This window comes from Empidonax traillii, unplaced genomic scaffold (assembly GCF_003031625.1).
Source record: "Empidonax traillii isolate 1590-97213 ecotype Southwest subspecies unplaced genomic scaffold, ASM303162v1 scaffold213:size761030, whole genome shotgun sequence".
Taxonomy (NCBI): Eukaryota; Metazoa; Chordata; class Aves; order Passeriformes; family Tyrannidae; genus Empidonax; species Empidonax traillii.
Window position 1 is genome coordinate 110272 of NW_020955406.1, and position 21622 is coordinate 131893.

General features: G+C 41.2%; 1 protein-coding gene across 2 annotated transcripts in view; it reads right to left on the reverse strand.

Annotated features, from left to right (window-relative positions):
* Nucleotides 1-1479: 1479 nt before the first annotated feature.
* The window catches only part of KIF26A (kinesin family member 26A), a 101271-nt gene continuing 81128 nt past the window's right edge, over nt 1480-21622 (reverse strand). Inside the window, exons 6-16 of one of the 2 annotated variants that reach the window (XM_027887532.1) lie at nt 17558-17767; nt 15504-15597; nt 14780-15042; nt 14344-14527; nt 13890-14049; nt 12037-12199; nt 8086-11467; nt 4500-4690; nt 4014-4034; nt 3476-3626; nt 2780-2955 (exon numbers count right to left, since the gene is read on the reverse strand). In XM_027887532.1, coding sequence (XP_027743333.1) covers nt 2780-2955; nt 3476-3626; nt 4014-4034; nt 4500-4690; nt 8086-11467; nt 12037-12199; nt 13890-14049; nt 14344-14527; nt 14780-15042; nt 15504-15597; nt 17558-17767 — 4995 coding nt within the window. Of the gene's footprint in view, nt 2956-3475; nt 3627-4013; nt 4035-4499; nt 4691-8085; nt 11468-12036; nt 12200-13889; nt 14050-14343; nt 14528-14779; nt 15043-15503; nt 15598-17557; nt 17768-21622 lie in introns of both variants that reach the window. The other variant, XM_027887531.1, reaches the window with a different exon arrangement.

Sequence of the window (21622 nt, forward strand, 5' to 3'; positions counted from 1 at the left end):
ATCAGAAAACACTATATAGGGGAACACTAAAACAAATCATCAGGTTTATGAAAATTGGGATGGATGATTAGTAGCTTGATTTATATTTCAGAGGATGATAATATTGCCAGAGTGGAGGAGAAACAATGAAGACCTCCTAGGAGAGGATAAAATACCTGGTAAATCAATAAAAGAAACAAAACCTCTTGTGTCCATTCAGAAGGGCATTACAGGTTAGCTTGAAAAAGACTGTGTGCCCAGTGCTGCTGTGCCCAGGGCTCAGGGGCACCACAGGTCAACTCATCCTGCTGCAGCACCATTAAAACGTGCATCTCCAGAAAACGGTGTAACAGCACCAGTGCAGAACGTAACACCAAGTGCAGAGTTCCTCATGAATACATTCTCCTTTTGCCCTTATGTTTGTGGAGGTTTTCCCTTTTGCTAATAAATACTTGCTCCTCACCATGCTGCTCCTTTTTTTATTTTGATTGCATTTATTTATCTGATCCTTGCTCTGAAAAAAATCCACAACTGAATCGCTACATGGGTTTCATTCTATCTTTGGAAGAACTGTGGCTTTCTGCGCACAAAGTAAATATAGCTGGGATTTACACATTAATAAATATATCTGGTATTAAAGGGTATCAGCAGGGGGATCCTCCAGAAATTCCAGATGCCGTATTCCTTTGCGTACAACCTGACACAGTGCCAAATGTTAGTAAGCAAACATGGTGCACCCTTTTCCAGGATAAATCTCTGGATACCCTTTGTAACCCATACAAAGTCACAAAGATATTTAAGCATCAAACTCTTGCTCTGCCTCTCTCACTTCTCCAGCTGCAGAATGAGGAGAGGGAATTTAACTCCCTCCCAAGCCTCTTGTGACAGTAAGAAAACTCAGTGCATCGATGCCATGCTGTTAGGGCTACATAAGGGGAGAAAAAGAGGGAGGGGGAAATTTCACACATTATGGGGCATTCGGCCAAATGGCTGCAAAAAAAATCACTGGAGGTGATGTCATTAGAAGCATTAGCTTTACATTAACCCTGCCTGGAGTGACTCCAGACAGCATCAGTGAGTTGAGGATCAGGCACAGCTACTGTCTAACACAGCAGCGTCAGAGAAAAATCAATGTAGCTGTTTTGCCATGATGGACCTCTGGGGCCCAGGGGTTCATTCCAGTTCCTAGTTTTCCTATGGTTTTAGACCCATTTTTAATTGCTTTTTCTGATCAGGGAAAACAAGCACATGAGTTGCAGGTCTTTGTTCTGTAAAGTATAAAGTGCTAAGAGAATCTAAGTATTATCATCACTATTTATTTTACCCTTTGGTGTTCTGTGTCTCTTTCCTGATTGGTTTATGATGACTAATGTCAGAAGTCTGTTCCCACTTATATATCTCTTGGGCAAAGAGACAATGTAATATGACATTTAATACAGTGTACCACAGGCCATCCTCTCCCTTATGAACATGAAAATCACACACAGCAAAAAGGACTCATAACAATAGATGTATCTTTTATTCACAGATAAAAACTGAAGCAAGCTGTTATAATACATATTTATACAAAGGATTTGAAAAAACGATAAAAAGGAAGATGATTAGAAAATATGATTCGTTATGAAATGTGGTATTACATACACTATTAAACCTTTTCAAAAGTATTTGTTTGGCAACAATTTATCAATAGTTTCCACACTTAAGTGGCCTCCTTCAAAAAAGCACAAATCTCATGCAGCATGTATAAACTTGATCCTGAGGGTTTGCCTTCCTTAGAAAAACTGTAAAAAGATATACTATTTGTCTTAAAAGTTCAAAATGCAAATGCTATATTTATAGTCAAAACTATATAAAAATATGGACCTAACTTAACATTTACAAAAACTTTTTGCTCCTTTTTTTTTGTTTGTTTTATGGTTTTGGTAATAAACATAATTCTCAATTCCTGCAGTCAGAGAGGAAAAAAGAAAACCAAAACAAACCACAGTGCCCTTTGTAGCCTTCCTCACATTACGTTTACAACTCCAAAAAAGACCAGGTCTGTGAAAAGTGAGGTTAGTAACCAAGGAAGTAGGTAAGCAGTTAATATATATCTATATATGTATATATAAAATGGAAAACAAACATTTCTTTTGATCTGAAAAAGTAATAATACAAAACCTGAAGGTAAAACAATCATCTCAAAATGCCATAATACTCCTTTTCAATAGATAAATGTTCATAAAAATATCTTGAACCCTAACCAAGAAAACAATTATAATACAATTTTAATTCTGCTACATAAAACAGCTTTTCTATGAAACAAGAAGGCAAGTTCAGGTATGAAAACATAATTTACTTATTGCTTTTGCTACAATGTTGTTTGTTTTTTACATATAGTCATAAATACACTATACAGTATAAAATATTTTGTAGGAATACATTTTGTGGTCTGCTTAGGTTTGCTGGCTTTAATTGTAGCACCAAATACAAAAATGAAAATCAAATGAACTTTAAAGGCACTTCCATTGTATGGTGTTTGTTTGTTAATTAACATCACGGTTTGTACTAAATTTTTTCACTTCCATCTGGTAGAAGCAATACTTGATCCTACTTTTATCTTTGTACAGCTCAGGTCACGTTGAGGCACCAAATGATTTATGAACATTCCCATCCCTCAGCTGTTTCTTTCTCTTACAACATTCATTGTTGCTTTTTAGTCTTCACGTTTCCTCCTTCACTTCCCAGCTACTTTATCTCTTTACTTCTTCATGTCGGACGACCCAGCTTCACTTCCTTCAGTCCCTTGAAAAACCTCTCTTCAAACCTCCACTTCCCTCACTCCATCTTGCACATCTGTTATTCCAATATCAAAACACGTCACTATCATGATATGTGACTTGCACAGATTAACACACTGCTCCAGTTCTTCTGTCACTTGTTCCAGTGCCTCCAGGTACTCCTGTGACTCCTTGTCAAGATCAGGATCCACTTCAACTGCCAGACAAAAAAATTACTGAGTAAGAGAAACAGCTCATCGTAAAACATTACTCTATGACAAGGGAGACAATAATGCAAAGTAAAATTTAATTTTTCTTGAACTCGGATTTTTTTTTCCCCCCACATTGTTCAGCAGATGCAGAACTCTACCTTGAGACTTCAGTTAAGCACATCACTCAGTCTGTGAACAAATCTCATGTCTTATTTTCCCAGCTATAATGTGGCCATGGGAACAACTTTTTCCTTCTTCAGAAAGAAGGATAAAAGATTTTATAAATATTTACTATTAAAAAGCATCACAATGTGTCTCTGCACCACTTTGATGCTCTCTTCTGGTTGGTTTGGAGGATGGGTTTTTTTCAAACCCCGTATTAAAGAAACACAGATTGAGTCACAGATTATTTTAGGGTTTGATCCAGCAAAATATCTTAGCAGGTGCTCAGGTTTTTCAGTCGGACTACTGACATGCTGAAAATCTGTTAGATCCTGATCATACCCACTTTTGCAAAATACTTACAGTCTTCTTTCCACTTATTTGGATCCATCATCAACCTGCACTTTGTCTCTTCCAACTCTTCCTTCAAAAATTCATGCTTTGCCTTTATTTCTCTGATTCGCTGCTGGCGCCTTTCTAATATCTTCAGCTTGGTATGGAAATACATCAGACCCTTTTAAGACACAGAAAAGACCATTCCATAATTTTTTCTGCTGACTTTCAACAGTCTGACAACAAGCTCATTACTTGTAGGAGTTACCATGTGGGTTGTTTTGTTTGGTTGTGGGGTTGGTGCGAGTTTTATCTTTTTGAGGGGTTTTTTTTATTTGAAGTTTACACTAATGGATTCTAATGTAGAAGATCAGCAGGCTACATCACTTGAGCATTTGTTCACTTCTCTGAATTGGCAAACATCTTTTAATACATTCTGAAATTACTATTGGTTGTAGATAAATATTTTTTCCAGCAGTGAAAATTGTAAACACAGCCTAATGATAATGTTAGAGTTACAGTTAATACTAAAACAGATGAATTCTTATTTTCTTAAAAGCATTCCTACCTTCTCAACATCCTGGAAAGGCTATTATGAAAGAAATGGGAAAAAGGCATCAGTAGAACATAGAATTCTTGACTACAAAACAGAATTACCTGAAGTGTTTTCCAATTACAAGTAAATTAAACTCAGTGTATCCCTGATCTAATAGAATTCTGTCATCTACATAAAGAGTTAATGACCCTATCATTGAGGGAGTCTGTAAGGTTCCATCAGTCAGGCTAAGATTATGAAGTCTTCTCATAATGTATTCATTGGTAACTTCCATTTACACCATCAGTCATGTTAGACACAATTAATTTTAGACAGTAATAATTTTCATTTTCTGTGTTAAGAGTACCCCAACATATGAATTGTAAAATTAATAATTATAGTACTTTAATTGCAATCAATTTCCTGAACACCATTCCGGCATTCAAGCAAGGACTCTGTCTGTATATTGTAATTTAAGTTGTCTACAGTTGTTGTAAAATATGTAAAATAAGTGCTGACCTCAGTTTCCTCTTGTCTGTGCCGCTGTAATCGTTCCACATCATCAATTTCATAAACTTTAATTTCAAATGGCTCTTTTAAAGTGCCTGGCAAAGGTGGCAGATCAACCCATTGGCCAGTGACACTGGGTTTTCTTCCTAGGGAGGCAGCATCTGGCAACGGAGCAGGAATCAGTCTACGACGCTGGAGACCTAAAATACAGAAAAGCAAGCATTCCTCAGACTCTAAGAGATTTAACACACTGCAGAATGTACTGCAGTCAATTAAAGAAAGATTGAGGTTCTCGGGATACTCAGGAAGAAACACTTTTCTTGATCTTTTCCTTTTAGTAAAATACCCTCAGGCTGCTAATTGAGTTACTGCCTTGACAAAGTATGTCTCACTTGGTTCACAGATGGGAGTAACAGCAGTTCCTCTCCCAAAGCAGATGTCTGAACACCAGTTCTTTATTCTCCCCTCACAAAAATATTTTGCCTGGATTGATTTTTCTTTGGTGAACTACAATGGTATTCGTTCCCTTGCAAAGGCAATGAGAGAGTGAGTAATCCAATACTGATATTGGCAGATGTATCTGGAAATCTCCTGCTCCTCCAGTTAAAGCCAAGCAAGGCTAAGACCCCTCTCATTGTACTACCTCTTCACAAAGACCAAACAGTTCCCTCCAGAACCACTACCGGTATTTTAGAGTGCTAAATACCATCAGTTTTCAGTGACTTCGTGGGATTGAGAGGCATTCAGAAGGCATCAACCAACCAATCTGCAACTTCAGCCACCTCCAACATTGAGATGCATTACCCCTTTCCAGCAGCACTCACCCCTTCTGGTCCTCAACAGAGGTGCTCCCAGATTTACCAAGAAACATCAAACTGCCACCACTGATGTGTCTGCTAGGGCTCAAGTGTCATGAAGCAGAGACTGAGTTATGTCCTTCAAAAATGCTGATACTTTTGATTGAAAGAGTTAGCACTTTGGTGTCCAGCATTTTTTGGTGATTAGCAAATCTCTTTTCATTCTGTAAAAGGTTGACTTTTACAGTACATGTGCCAAGAATGAGAACATGCACAGAGCTGGTCAGGCCACATTAACAAGGTTGCAGACCAATCCCTGGTTAAGGGAGGGCTGAAGGCCATCAGAAACATTCTGAAACAACACAGTAGCACTAAGTATAAGCAGTTTTTGGGTGACTGGTGACAATAAGCTCCTCCGCTTAATTAAAAAATTAACTCAGGGGTAAGGTGTCTTATTTCTTCTGCTCTTGCAAAAGGGAGCACATCAACAGAAGAGACAGCGCTGCTCAGAGTACAGTGCTGCCAAAATAACTTCTGGACTGAGACATCTGCAGGAGAGTAATTGTAAAGTTAAAAGGCTGCCAGATAAGCCCTGTCATGAACTTCAACATGAAAAGAAGACAAAATCCCAAAGCAACACATGACCACTGATATCTGAAGAGCTACCTACTTTACACGCTTAAAAAAAAAAACATCCCTCATTCTTAATTTCATCCTTGCTAATTTCTAAGTAACAAGAACAAAACAGGAACGTTTTCAAAAGGGGAAGACTTGATTCTAATTCTACAACACCTCTTCACCATTCTCACACCCCTATCCATTTAGCCTGAAACACCACTATCATCCTGTTAGATGAAACTACACACTTTAACTCTGATCCTGGAACCACTTTGGTGACAGCAGGATCCCTCTGAAGAGGACACCAAACAGATACAACCAAACACATGCAGTAAGCCAGAAAACTTCATATCCTTCCCCTGTACAAGCCAGGGTCAATGTCATTTCTCCAAGGATGATGGCAAAGGATAAGGGAACAAGATTTTCAGTGACATATATGGGAGTAGGATCTGTTTTTAAATCCAGAGACTGCAGGACTCCAACACAGTTTGGAGCAACAGAAGCTACTCCAAGAATCTCTAATAGTGTGCAAAGATTATAATTATTTTAGGATAATAAAGGGTCTGAACCAAACATTTCTCATAAGAAATATTTGATGCACTTCCTAGCAAACCTCATTTCATGTATAAAACTCACTATTTTCTTGAAGTCTACAGCACTCCAAAAAAAGTAATACATAATTTACTGATATAGAGCGATTACAGTTAGAAAAAGAAATAGTTTGTCATTTTTAAAGATCTTATAAGCATTTCCTGGGGCAAAAACAAATACAAATCCATCAGTGGGTAATGCCTTCTCAATGTATGCAACTCATACAGCTGTTAATATTGATTTGTAGGAAAGGTTTAAGAGGTTGATATGCTGTGGAAAGAGAACTGTGGCAAATGTTGCACTAGGTTTCCACAATGATTTATCACCTGATGAAACAACTCAGTAGCCTTTACCAGAAAGCACCATGAGATCTACATCAGCTTCACTCATTTGGTTTTACTGCCAGAACTGAGCATCATGGGTACCTACAGGGATTGCAGTAATTACCACTTTGCAACGCAAAGTTCAGATTCAGTGCATTGCTGATATTAGTTCTACTATATTTCCAATAGTCAGTATGCTCAGGTTGCTGAAAGAGGCTGTTGGTCATCAGCTGTGTGGCACTGACTGCCACAGACTCTTTACAATACCTTAGGTCCTCAACCCAGATCAGTAAAAATGAACACTGTAACAGCAATTATATGAGCCTGATTTTGAAGATGGCTGCAAATACATTCAACTACAACAGCACTTACATGAGCACTACCTGCAAAAGCAGTAAGGAGAGGCATCAGAGAGAAGGAAAGGGGACCTGGCTCTCAAACGCCCACCTTTGCAAGCTGTAGTCAGACACAGAAAGTGAGCCAGAGTAGCCTCTTCTAAGCTACTAAAATGTCAGTAGTTTCCTACTGCTCAGTTTCCTACAGCTTATACTGTCCACACATACACACTAAAATTTCTTTATATAAATAGTATTATCGTGCAGTACAATTTCACAATTAGCTGGTAGCATTAACCTAGGAGTCACTGCATCTTAAGCACACACCCTACTGCTCTGCCCCTAAGCCTTATCTTTGGGTAATCTAATGCACATTCAGCAATCCTCATTAATTCACAACCACTCTTCTCGCCTCCAGGCCTTTCCTTTGTTTCCAAACTATAGTCCCAGCCCTCTCACTGACATTCCCTCACAGATGCTTAGCAGCAGAGCTCCTCCTTCTCTTACCATTCTTCCAGGATCACTTACTTGCTCCTCACAAAACCTCATCAGCACTCACCCAGCACCCTCACTTTTACCGGCACACCCATAAAGCCCTCCTGTTTTGGGCCACCCTGGTGCTGAGCTCACTGCTGACCCTGCTGAGGGAGGAAGGAATGTCCCTCATCTGCCCCAGGGGCACCCTGCACCTCTCCTTCCCTCTCCACCACAGCACCTGTATCACACCTGCAGCTTTGAAGTGAAATAAATGACAGGGAGCTGCTGTCACAGCAATACACATGCACACACAGGCACATGCAGTCAGTCCACCTCCCTGCTCTGAGATCCCTCCAAACCTCCTCTGTCAGAGATCCCACGAAACACCTCCATCCCCAGTGATGCAGCAGAGCACCAGCAGACACGCCTGGACACCTGCCCCTTTATTTCTTACCTGTTGATCGTTTCTTGGGGGATTTAAGGCTCCTCATCCGACCCGGAGACGACATCCCGCTCTCGCTCATGGAGTCGTGTGCTGAGGAGGCGCTGCCAGTGGCCTCGCTGTCCCGAATCATGCTCTCGTAGCCGCTGCTGCCCCCACTGTGGTAGAACAGAGCTGTCCTCCCCATGGCTGGGGGCAGCTCCCCACTCAGGACACTGCTGTTGTCACTGCCGTGCCCACTGCTGTAGCGCTGCGGCCGCCGTGGTGCTGTGATCTTGCTGTACGGGGACGGCAGCACTGGGATTTGTGACTTCTCATCGCTGAGGTTAATGCCACTGTCATTGCCACTGTCGGAGTCGGTGGAGCCTCGGAAGTGGCCTGCCTTGGCAGAGCCACCTGACACCAGCTCGTTCACGCGGCTGTTTGCTGCCCTCATGGCCTGCTTGGTCCCCATGATGGTCCCTCGGCCAGGTTTGCTGCTGACAGGCTGCACAGAACGGGGGGCCGCCTTCCCACCAGGGGCCATGCCAGAGCTCTTCCCTGCAGGCTGTGCCAGGGACTTCACAGAGGAGCTGAGAGATTTTGACCCACTAGCAGAGAGGCCCCGGTTTTTATTCCCATTGGCTTGCACCTTCTGGTTAGCTACAGGTTTTGTCTGGCTGTTTTTACCCGGCGCTGGGGCAGTGAAGGGCAGTGGTAAACCCACACTGGAAGCAGCAGGGGGGACCCCCAGCCTGGGGACAGAGCGCCCTGCCCGGCTGTTGCCGGTGCTCCCGCTCTCCCTCACCACACTTGCTTTGGATCCAACCGATGTCAGGCTGTCACACCTCTCCAGAGACATGTGGCTCCCGTATCGGTGGACAGTTTCACTCTTTGATGTCTTCACCTTTAAGCTGGATGTCATCTTGGGCAAAGAGTGGTCACCCTTCAGGTTCATTTTGCTGCTGGCACTTTCGCTAAAGTAAGACCCAGCTTTGAATCGTAAATCTGCCTCATCTTCAGCCTTCGGAGTGGGAGCTCTGGCAAAGTCCAGGCCAGAGGCTTTCCCCCCACCATTACCCAGACCAACAGGTTTCTGCTCCAGGCTTGACTTGCGTACAGGAGGCGTTGGAGGTGTTGGCCCACCTGGTCTGGGCAACATGGTTGATTTCTGTGGTGCGTTCTTCTTTCCCAGTGACGATTTCAAGCTGCCTGTGGCTAAGGGAGCATCCGAATTCCCTCGGGTCACAGACTCTGGCAAAGTACTGTTAGCATGCGACACCGGCATCACTCCAAGTGTGGTGGCTCCTCTCTTCAGCTGTGGTATCTTCATCACAACTTCTGACTTCTTTGCAGCTCCGCTGGAGGATTTGCAGGCCATTTCGCAACCATCCACAACCCTCTGCGAACAGGCAAGCATAGTCTGCGACTTTGTTGGCCTGGATGCTGTGCCAAAATACTGGGCAGCTTTTTCTGGCTGCTTCTCAGTACCGAACGTGTGAGATTTTGGAGACAGCAGCGAGTCCGCAGGTTTTGCTTCCAACTGATAGTCGGTGCGTAACAGCCAAGGGTCTTCAAATATGCCATGTGGATTCTGCAGCTCTTTATAGCTGAGGACAGTATTATTGTGGATTGGAGAAGAGGTAGTTTTTGTTTTCCTAGGAAGACTAGAATGTATGGTTTCTATGACGGGTGTATCACGAGAATTATTAAACTTAATTTTTACGGGCTGATCAGTGACACAAAAAGCACTTTTTATCTGAGATGCTTTGGTAGTTTCAGAGGTTTGAGGGCTTTTGCTGATGCCTGAGGACAGCTTGCTGGAACTCAAGCTCTCACTCTCCAGTTCAGAGAAGCAAAATCCACTGTCATTCAGAGCGCTTTTCAGGGGGACACATAAATGGGATGAATCCAAGTTGAAGGGTTCCTCGGACTTATTACAGCTGTAAGATGACTGTGCCACAAAACTGTCACTAGACTGAGCTCCATCACTTTCAACTGTACAGATGCTGACTTCACTAAGCCATGAACTGATGGAGGAACGTCTGCTGCTGGTAAAGGGATCCTTAGGAAAGGGCACAACAATATCAATATTTACACCAGTAGAAGTCTCCTGTGAGGTATAAGCATCAAACTCATCATTTATGCTGCTGATAATACTGACCGGCCTCGAACCCGATGCAAGGGCTTGAAGGGAGCAGTCACTGTTAAAGCTAATGATACTGGAAGGTCTTCCATTATCCATAATTCCACTAATAGACAGCTCTTCCACCACTGTGAAAACAAGCTCGTCCTCTCCATTCAGCTCAACAGGCTGCTGCAAAGTCACTGTGGTGGTCAGTATATCCCGATCAAAACACTTCCCTCTGAACGCTGACCTGAAGCTGTGTACCTCTATCGCACCTGACTGATTCTGGGTGTTGCTACCAACCAGGAATGTGCTTCCTACAGGGTTTTGCTCAGGGTTGTTTCCCATCTGTTTGCTCATTCCCACAGGAGGAGTCCGAACTGCATTGCTATTGTCCAGCTCCAGATTCTCAGCTTTGGAGCCCAGTGAGTGCTCTCTCTGCTGAGGAGGGGGAGGTGCTGGGCTTGGCAAGGGTCTCTTCATGTACGAGGGCTTTTCCTTAATTACACATTCAGCTGGGGCCCTATTCTGCTCTGGATTCCTTGAAGGGCTACACCTTGGGGACTGCAGGGATTCAGTGATTGTCTCTCTCTCTCCCTCCAGTATCGAGTCTATTATTTTGTTGTCAGCTCTGCTCTGCAGCTTGGAAACCTCTGCTTTCAAGTGAGGTGTGCTATTTTCTTGACAGTTGCCATTGCCACCCCTTGGTACAACAGCCTGGAAAGGAAGATTATGTCCTTTTCTGGGAGATGCAGCTTCTTGTGGAATTGGTTTCTTAAATCCTCCAGAAGGAGAGGATATCTTTTCCTTTATCAGCTTAGACTGTGCGCTTTCTGTACCTCCAGGAACAGGACTACAACTGGACCCAGAGATTTCTCCACAAGCAAATTTCATGGGCTCCTCACTTCCATCAATGCACTCTAACCTTTCTTGCAGTTCAGCAAAAGTGTTGCATTTAAAATGGTCCTTGTCAGAACTCCTACCAATAGCAGAATTGTCTTTATTTCTTTTCTTATTTAGGGACGGGATTATGGGAACAAACTCTGGAGGACCTTCATTATCTGTCAATTCTCTGTCGGACAAAGCTGCCCCATTGGGACCAACATATATGACAGTATCACAAGACTGTTCACTGCTGGAGGAATAATCAGGATCACTGGATATATTCAGGACAGGAAGGTCAGGGTCAAGGGCAACAGTTCGTGGGTGGAATGGTCGCAAATGGGGCGGTCTCCGGACATGTCCTTCTTCACATGAACTCTCTCCTCCAGAGGAGCTGGATGCATACTGCAAACGATCAATACAGGAAAAGTTATTAATATTAATTGACCAATAAGTGTATATATATGTACATGTAATTAATTAAAAGGTCAAGTTTGCTATATATTCCATGCTTCGTTTATACTATCACCACTATATCTAGTGGGAAAATAAAATTAGAGTGGAGGGTGAATTAAAACAACAAGGTCATGCTACATAGATTTTACTGTATTAGTAGTAATATAACAATCACACCTTTTCAGATAATTTCCATTAAATATTATGCACTGCCTTTCTGCCCAACAATTTTCTGTTCCCTCCTTATTGATTTTCAATTAATACAAATAGAAGCTTTTGAGATAGTTCCATATGTAGGCAAAGAAAGAATACGTGTTTGAAACAAAAAGAAGGGAAATTCAGGATTAAGGATTAGGGGGAGGATGATGGCTCAGTGCCAAGTCATTTGTCAGTTCATCTCCTGAGCTTTTATGCATTTTGTATTACTTCTTACCATCGAGAAATCCCATGTTCCCCTACCGAGAGGTTAGGAAAACTCATTTTCAAATGAATTAATTTCTGCTTGTTTGTGAACCAACCTTGGACTTCTTCTTTCTCATTCTGTGGATTCGCGATGCAAGCTGAACAGTGGTGAGAGTTTCTGCATAATTAGCTGGGGAGTCAGAAATATGTGCAATCATAGTAGTTCTGCAGTTGATGTTCCCAAGGGATTCCCTCAACAACATTGTCAACTTGTTGTCCCTATGCAACAAATAAGAACACTAGAATGACCTAAAGAAATCACAATCTTGTTCTACAAAATTTTGCACCACAAATCATGCTTTCACTTTCACAGGATATATGCACGTATGCTACATGTAGATTAGAAATATGCTGTTATTGACCACACTTAAAACGTGTCTAAATGTATACATACAAAGATACCAATATATTAATTTACCTGCCTGTGAATTTGCAGTATGATAAGTCGTTTTCTTTGACACTTAAAAAATTGTAAAACAATTTACTGATAACTGTTTTATGAGGTTTAGCTCATATTGCCCAAAACAGCTCATGAGTTGTTGTATTTTCAGCTGAGCAGATTTAGTACCTGAATAGTTGCACTCTGCAAGCTCTATGCAAATGATTTTGATAATAAGAAAAAAAATAAGTCAACAGAAACGGTAAGAAATCTCTAAACAAATACAGCAATGTTAGATACCAGAAATATACTGTGTCACCCCAACTAATCTGCTTTCCATTCTACCACCAGTGGCCTGCTCTAACATAGCAAGGAGAAGCAGAAGGCTGCCCTGGTGATGCAAATCCTCCACTGTGGACAGTAAAGCTGGCAAGAGAGGTGACATTTTTGTTCTCCACTGGTCTCCAAAACATCTCTCCTCAGAGCTCCTTGGAGACTGGTTCCTACTGCCCCCCTAGGTTGGTCGACCATAAGGGAACTACTGTCATGTCTGCTCATTAAACTATGGTAGGCGACAAAGCTGAGGATCTGCCCTTCCCCACTCTAACCCATCCATCTTCCATTCCATACACAAACCTAGCAACTAGCCCGAGGAAAATATCTTTCTGCCTAATACAGAAACTAACAACACCTGTTTGAGATGCATCACTAGATAAATATGTGAAATGACATGATTGATAACAACAGCACAAAGTTATAATGCATGAAGACAAGCAGCAATTAAATTTAAGGACTGAAGGCCAAGTTCTGGTAAGGGTATCACCAGTGTGGCTACTGTCTTTAAGATGGGCTCCCCACAGGTGTGTTTGACACAAAATTGTCATCAAGTACACTCCACAAAGGAACACACCTAAGTGTCCCCTTCTGCTAAACAAATGTGCAACATGGTGGTCTTCTTTTTTTTTTAACTGAAAAGATGTATCATTCAAAAAGACACACAGGAATAACAGCCTTTGATGACCATACTTGATAAACTCTCAAGTATTTTCTGAAATTTCAATACAAGTTTTATTTTGGAAAAAGAAGAGAAAATCCTATGAAATTTTGGTTAAATTTTTCTCTAATGTCTAGCTGGCTGAGATCAGTCAAAATTCCAAATCCAGGAATCAAAGAAGAGATAGAAAGAAAACACCTTGGCCATTTTCCCTTCACTTTTTTCAACAACCAAACTGTCCCAAACATTTCACACAACTTAAGTATATACCCACATGAATATATTTTTTGGTTATGTAACTAAGGGTTTTATGTAACTTTGTAACATTTAGAAACCTGTGTGTATGTCTACACGGACAGGTAGATGAATAGATACATGTATTTGTAATACAGAAGGGGCCTTAAAAGAGGACAGACCTCTCCCTGACAGAATTTCTTTTAACTTGATTTTAGCTAAAAAGTAAGCTGTTGATGCAATTCATTTCTCAGGTAACACCAGCCACAAATTCAAGCTAATGCAGACAAGAATTCACTTACTTATATGGCACATGCTTAGCACCATTAATTAAGGCCAAAATTACATTGCCCAGGGCAGAGAGAGACAGACACAGAGAGCCTCCTCCATCTCGGCTCTTGCTCAGCACTTTTTCACAGCTCCCCAGATCAATGAGATGCAAACGACTGCGTCCTCCAGACACTAAAACAAAAAGGGGAAAAACAGTTGTGCATCACGTTCTTTCATGGGCTCAAGCCAAACTTGGTATTCAAGATGTATTCAAATGAGGAAAATAATGAATACAGCATGTGATAATGACCAAATTAAATATTAATTGTGAGGAAACCAGATATTGGCCACAACTACGAAAGTTAAAGGTGACTCAACTGGCTTGGGAGTTCACTTCATTTTTTTCAAGTTCTTTGCAAATTATTACTAAAACTAACCCAAGATAACATAATTTGAAAATAAACAATATGGTAAGAAGATTCATACTTCCTCCTTTGCCACTCTTCTCCATGCGATACTGGTATATATGAAGAGTAAAGAGCATATGTGAATTCCTCCTATCCTCTTCCTCGCATTCAGGTTTGCTGGTGCTTCTGGCAGCAATTGCAGCATCAAGGAAAAAGGCAGCTTTTTCTGCTGTCGGGGCCCTTAGCTCACTTTGGTTTTGAAGCTTGAATATAAACAAGAAAATGACTAATTAGCACAGGGGCAATTTTTTATTATTTTTTTTTACTGAACTGGCTAAATCTCCAGGGCACTAAAAGAAACAAATATGCACACCATGGGAGAAGGGTTTATAAATTAAAAGCAATAAATTTTTTTTACTGTCTTAAAAGTTGTCATAATTGTTGTCAGATAACAGGAGATAAAAAGTAGAAGAAAGTCAGGTTCAAAAAAATCTATGCTGTGATATTCATTATACCTGGGTTCCACATATTGGATCTTCTCTCAGATAAACCCCGGGAGACTGGCCATCCTGAAGGCTGCCAGTGGCTACTTCAGCTAACAAATCCTTAAGGTTTTCATCTTTGCCACTGATCTCCACAGCAGATACTCTAATAGAGAAACGAGTTCCAGTTTTTTCTTTACGTTCATTGATTAATTTGAAGAGCCAAGAAATTGCACAGGGGATGATACCAAGGCTTTGTGTGGAGTTATCTTTCCCAATCATGGTAAAAGATTTTCCTAGAATGAAAAGACAAACATGAGCATAATTTACCTTTCTTGTACAAGACAGTGTGTCTTCATATCACCACTGTACATTGCAGGTAATGCCAGATGAAGAACAGATGCAAAAATTCAAAGTATGTAATTATTAATCTATTACTATTTATTCAATTAGGTTTGCAATTTTTGTAAGTCAGACCCACAGCAAATTAATGTTAAAAACATCTCTGATCTTTTGATTTTCATCACAATGCACCCACATAAACCTGCTCTTGAATAAGCTAACCTGATGCCACATTTTACCTTTTCAAATTAAAACTCACAGTCACAGTGTAGAAATAAACCATGATAAGTTTGCAAAGCTAATTAAAAAGAAATTCTAATCTATTCATATACTCCAGGTTTATTGTTCCAGGAGCTGACAGCATGTAATTACCAGACTGACATAGTAATTAACTGTAACGAATTTGGGAGCTCACCAAGCTTGACATGACCAAAGCAAAATATGCAACCATCTGCACCATTCACAACAGACTGGATTACTTCTGCTACTGTTCCAGAGCATACCTCAGCCTGAAAGAAAGATTGGAGACAAATAAGTAAAAGACATACACTGCTGTGGTTTTTACTATTCTTCTGTAATGAAATTAATGACTCAATATTTTTGAGGTGCAATATTCTCCCCATTTTTATGGCATCAGTCCTATTATTTTAGTAACTATGCTATCTTAAAAAAAATAATAAAATACGCTACTACAGCCTAAAATAGTTTTCAATTCTATTAAACCTATTCTCTTGGAATATTGATTCTATGACTAATGTAGCAGACTGAATGCTATCCAACCAGGCTTCCTGCTGGTATAATAGCTTAGCCAAAGCTATTCAGTAATAGTAGCAACTCCACTGAAATTAAGCTACTGAAGAGTGCTCACAGGAATTAAAAAGACATCCATACTGAAAAAAATGCATTAAGATCCCTGAATAAGATTTCATAGCATTACATTTTCCTTTTCCAAGGGAAACATCATCATCAATAAAGACAATTTGCTAAAATATTTGAGCGTGTTAAAACCAGTTTATCCACGTCAGTGAAGGTTTCAAATACACAATACGATGATCTATTAAGTACAATAACTGGGGGCAGGGGAGAGGGCTGGTGTAAATATGTAACTACAGTGAAATGATAAGGCTCTGTTTGCAGGTGCATGGCAGCAAGTTTGCCTCCAGCAATGACGCCTGCACAGAAGTGGCTGCACTGCCCAACGTCACCCAGAAACACCACAACAGGTCACCCAACTGGCCCACCACAAGGGACTGAAAAGCCAGCCCAAACCAGGGGTCAACAGCCTGAAGGACTGGTGCCAAAAACAGCAGAGAGGCAGGCTGTGACCAGCCACCTTGCAGCAGGGCTGGCAGCACAAGTGAGAAAAAACTCACTTGCAGTTCTGGACTAATGTTGAAATCACTGTTTTGTACTTCTTCACAAAGACTCTGTTAGAACATATGCAGGATCTTAAAAACAGCCTCCAGATGTGGTTACCATTGCTCTGGGCACTGCTGTGCGTGGGAGGTTATTCTCCATTTTTAGTGCTTGGCTAGAACTTAGACTTAATAGATATTTTCATAGCTATACTCTGGGATCCAAAAAATTAACAACATTAGGAGAGGATCTGAGGATCTGGGATTATGAACTAGATCTTGTCGTATTTTTTCAACATTAATAGCTTATTTTCAACCTGGATGCTTTGTGGTATTTTTCACCCCAATTTTCTTTCCAGTAGTTCTTCATACGCTGTTGAATTTGTTCTTTTTAAAGTTGTTCTAGAATTTTTTTTCTGAACCAAAGATTTTACCCCAGAGGGAAACTTCAGGTGTACATGAGTACAACCTCACTGAGTACCCCACCCATCACAATCCTCTCAAAGACCAGCTGTCCTGCCTGTATAGGGGATTTCAGATCTAGGGCTACTACTGTACAAATATACCCTTTTGCAGGCCAAAAGAAAGGCTTACACCACCATCAGCACAATCATCAAGATAAAATAATCAGTCAAAACCACAGTATAAACAATCTGGAAATGGTGAAGAGAATATTAAAGCTCCCTGACTGTTTCAGGACAGGAATCCCAAGGGGTTAGCTTTATCTTTGCTCCTAACAACAGCATTTAGTTTAACATTAGGCACATGTTCATTTCTCATTGAAAGCCGTGGGGAAGGACTTTATTTCAGGGCCATCAAATGGATGGAAACTGAATTTCAAATTGGCTGTGTGTCTTACTCTAACAAGAGAAAATGCAGGAAGGTAATTTAGTCAGCAAATCCATCTCCCCAGCTATTACTCCTCAATTTTACATCTCAAGCAAGCTGAAAAATATAAGAATTTACATACTTGTCTATTAATTACCATGTTTTTTTCCAGGCACTGAGGCAAATCATTTAAATAAAGTTCCCCAGAAAGAGAAGGAACTCTTCAGGCAATCAAATGCAGTGGCCATGAGAAGACTCAGGAGGTTTATACGAGTGACTGCAGTACCTGTGAAGCATCCTGGGGGAAAACTGCATCAAAGGCAAACATCTTTGGGACAGCAACAACACCTCTTCTGTGACCTGCATTCGAAGGCCCACTTGCTGCTGGATCATAAAAGGTGATTTGCTTTTTTCGTGGGTCTACCTTTAGGAAGGACATGGATTCAGATGTTTCGTGTGCTCCTTGAGAGGAACAAATCCTTACCATCACTTTCACCTGCAAGAATTCAGAAGAAAGCAACAACTTGAGTTCCCAGCTACAGATAAACACATGCAAAGCATTCTTCTTCCTCTGATGGGTTTGTTTGTAATGGTTAGGTGTGTCAGAACAGCCGTGGGACAAACACAGAGCCAGATTTTCCAGCCTGGGGTCTTCACTGAACTAAATAGCTTTTAAAGGTGCATTTTGTCTTTTCAGTTGACTCTGTTCCAGTTTTACCATTTCAATTTATAAATGTCTGACCTGCAGGGATGATCCACTGTAGGTGTAACACCATGCCAAAGAAAAGAAAATTCTAGTCTCCTACCTTTCAAGTACTCAATGTGACCGAAAGGACATGTCACTTTGAAAATCAGTCTGAATAACACAGGGCTGTTAGTGCATTTGAACTAAATCTAGCAACTTTCAACTCTTTGTTCACATTATTCTAATAAAAAGGTGTTTTTCTCATAACTTTCCCAGGCAGATGCCTTTATGCTGTCATTGCTAGGCTCTTTAGTGCTTAGTTGCAGATTTAATGGGGGAAAAAAAGGAAGGAAAGATCCCCCACAAACCATTAAAAGGTCAAAAAGCTTGAAACAAAACCACTCACAGAGTACTTTTCTATTGCAACACTACAAATTATAATATCCTACACAAAGATTTTTAAAGCAATATTTTTAGAAAGCTCAGACATGTTATCTGATTTCCAAAGAAGTTCATGGGAGCCAAATGACTGGGTCTGAGGAAAGTACAGCAACAGCTGCACGCCTGCTTCTTTTAAGTTTCCTGGAAATCATATTCTTACTTGAAAAAACTGTGAAATACTGCCTCCCACCCACTTATGACCCTTTATCCTTATGAAATTATCCCAAGGTCAGTAACAGCATGTTTTACACACCTTGCATTGAAGTAAATTACCATTAGAGGTGTAACTACAATTCTGAACTGCCCAGCGGATCAAACTTCAGAGAAAAGCAATGCTTGGCCAGAATTACTGTTTCCATGGTCAGTCTAAAATGTTTCCTTGGTACCCCCCAGAAGCCAAACAACAGTATTATCCCTTTATCCAACTACCAGACAACTCTCTCAGTACCAGCGTTAACCAGGTAGTTTCACTGGATGAAGAGCCTCCATGGCTGTGATACACCACAGCTGGAACAATTTACACTTGCACTCTCCACAGCACCCACCAGGAGCTTCATCTTCTGCAACACAGCTGCTGACCCACTAAACACCCACGTATGTTAGAGCACTTGCACCTGATTTGGAAGGGGAGTGACACAGAGGAACCCCTTCATTGCAAATCTACCAGGTGAACCCTCCAGACACAGAGCACACAGTCACCTACTGGTGAATCAGCTGTTGGTGAGGCCACACCTCAAATCCTGTACTCAATTTTGGGCCTCTCACTTCAAGAAAGACATTTTGGTGCTCGAGCATCTCCAGAGAAGGGCAACTGAGCTGGTGAAGGGTCTGCAGCACAAGTCTGATGAGGAGGAGCACCTTAAGGGAGCTGGGGTTGTTCACCTGGGGAAAGAGGAGGCTCAAGGGGGACCTTATCGCTCTCTACAGAGAGCAATAGGCTGAAAGGCTGTAGCGAGGTGGGGGTTGATCTCTCCTCACAGGTAACAAGTGGTAGGGCAAGAGGAAATGGCCTCAAGTTGCACCAGGAGAGCTTTAGGCTGAACATTAGGAAAATATTCTTCACATAAAGGGCTGTCAAGCCCTGGAACAGGCTGCCAAGGGAAGTGGTAGAGACACCATCCCTGGAGGTATTTAAAGGATATGTGGCTGTGACACTTGGGGACATGGTTTAATGATGGGCTTAGCAGTGCCGGGTTAACAGTTGGACTTGATCTTAAAGATCTTTTCCAACCTAAACAATTCTGTGGTTCTGTGAGTCACGCTCGCTTTTCAGCCTTGAGCTGGATATTGCACACGGAAGCCAGGTTCAAAAGCTCACATGTCTGATAAAGAATGATTCTCCATATTTTTTGCTAAATTTAACCTTATATCTGCCAGAACAGTTTGACTCCTACTTACTACATTTCGAGACCATTATGTCATTAAAGTGCTGTGCACTTATTAGACTGACACATTCTTTGTGTCTTTACAAAAAGAAGGCACTTTGCAGTCAGCACTTCCCTGTCACTCCTGAATCCAGAGAAATACCGGCAAAGCAAGAACCAAAGCTGAAAACCTACTTCAGCAAAGCAAAAAATGGTAAATGCAAGCAGCAAACAGAGCAGAGCAGGCTGAGCCACCCTCTGGGACTGCCCTTCATATCAGAGAAGATGAAAAGATGACAGCATAAAAACCTGCACCCAGTGTGTGCAGTGAAATGCAGTGCCCAAGCCAGGATGATATACAGCAGGCAGGTGGGAACAGCAGGAAGCACAACACTGAACTGTCCCTGCCTTTATCAACTGGGAAGGGCAGGTAATTTGAACATTTTATTTAAGTTCTCAACTGTTCCAATTTTCCACGTCCTCCTCTGTATGGCAGCTAAGCTGCAGACAGGCATCCCTACACAGTTATTCAAGCATCCTCACAGAAAATATTTTCCACAAAGCAACCGTAAAAGCTTTTCCCCAACATTCTTTCCAAACAAAAAGGTTAAGAAACAACCAACCCTTCCCTGTAAACACTGCAGGAGGCTCCACCAAAGGTAGCAGCATATTCTTCCACCTATTGACTCAAGCAGTACCCTTATTCAACACTTTCTTTCTCCTCTCATAGTAAAATGAATATGGAAACACAGTCCCAGAAAACAAGCAAACCTTAGAATAAATGAAACAGCTGCCTCAAAAGCAAAGTGCATCAGAGGTGACACACTCAAGGCTGTTTCCCCATAAAAGCTGCATGAAGCCAGCTTTGTGTATTAGCCTGCTAGCTCAGCCTTGACACGCTACCAAGGTGCTCATAGAAACAACCTCCCTCGGGGCAAAAAAACCTGAAACAAAACCTAAATATATATAAATATATATAAGTACAAATGCCCACTCCAGGGTCACTTGATTAAAATGAATTTTAAAATATATGCTGTTTTCAGAGCACTTATCTAAACAGTCCTTTCCTGTTCTCTCTTCCACCTATTAGATTATAGCAGCCAGAGCTCGGATAAGAGGAAAATTGGTTTGTTCCTGACCTAAACATCAAGTTACCTCCATCAGGGTGTTGCTCCCCCTAACCAAAATGATGGCTTCACCCACAGAAAAACCCTATGTATCAAATTAGCTTTTTAAGACCACCTCTATGAAACAGAAAGATAATAAAATAGCTTCCCATACTGGACCAGATCCCAAACTTAACAGGTCTCGAGGGTCATCATTTTTACAATGGAAGTGAGCTTTCAAGACAAATGAGAGGAGGAAGAGAAAAGCAGCTTAAGGGAGTTCTTCTTTTAATGTTTAAAAGCAGATTTGGCAGTAGAAAAACACTGATTCCACATTTAGTTTCCCTGCCCACTAAATATATCTGTAGGTAGTATCTACCAGAGATTCTAGGTTATAATGTGTCACACTCACTCATGATGCTGAGCCAGACTGATTTCACTCAGAAATAAAGCAGAAGTGTTCATGAAAGTACCAACAAGCACGAAGATTACCCAAATATATCCCTTCACAACAGCAAAAACTAAGAGCAGGCAGATCCCAGGTGCATGCACACACTTCTAAATACGTAAAGGAAAGGTTTTGTGTCATACTATTTATTCTTACACTCCTTGCATGCCTGTGTTTGAGGACCAGTATTAAGTGAAAGGTTTATATTCTCAGCTCTGAAGTTCATCCCAGAATTCTTCTGGAATGAATACTGCTGGAAAAGCAGCATACTAAAGGGCTACATGGCTCTTGCCTTAAGGAGCAATTT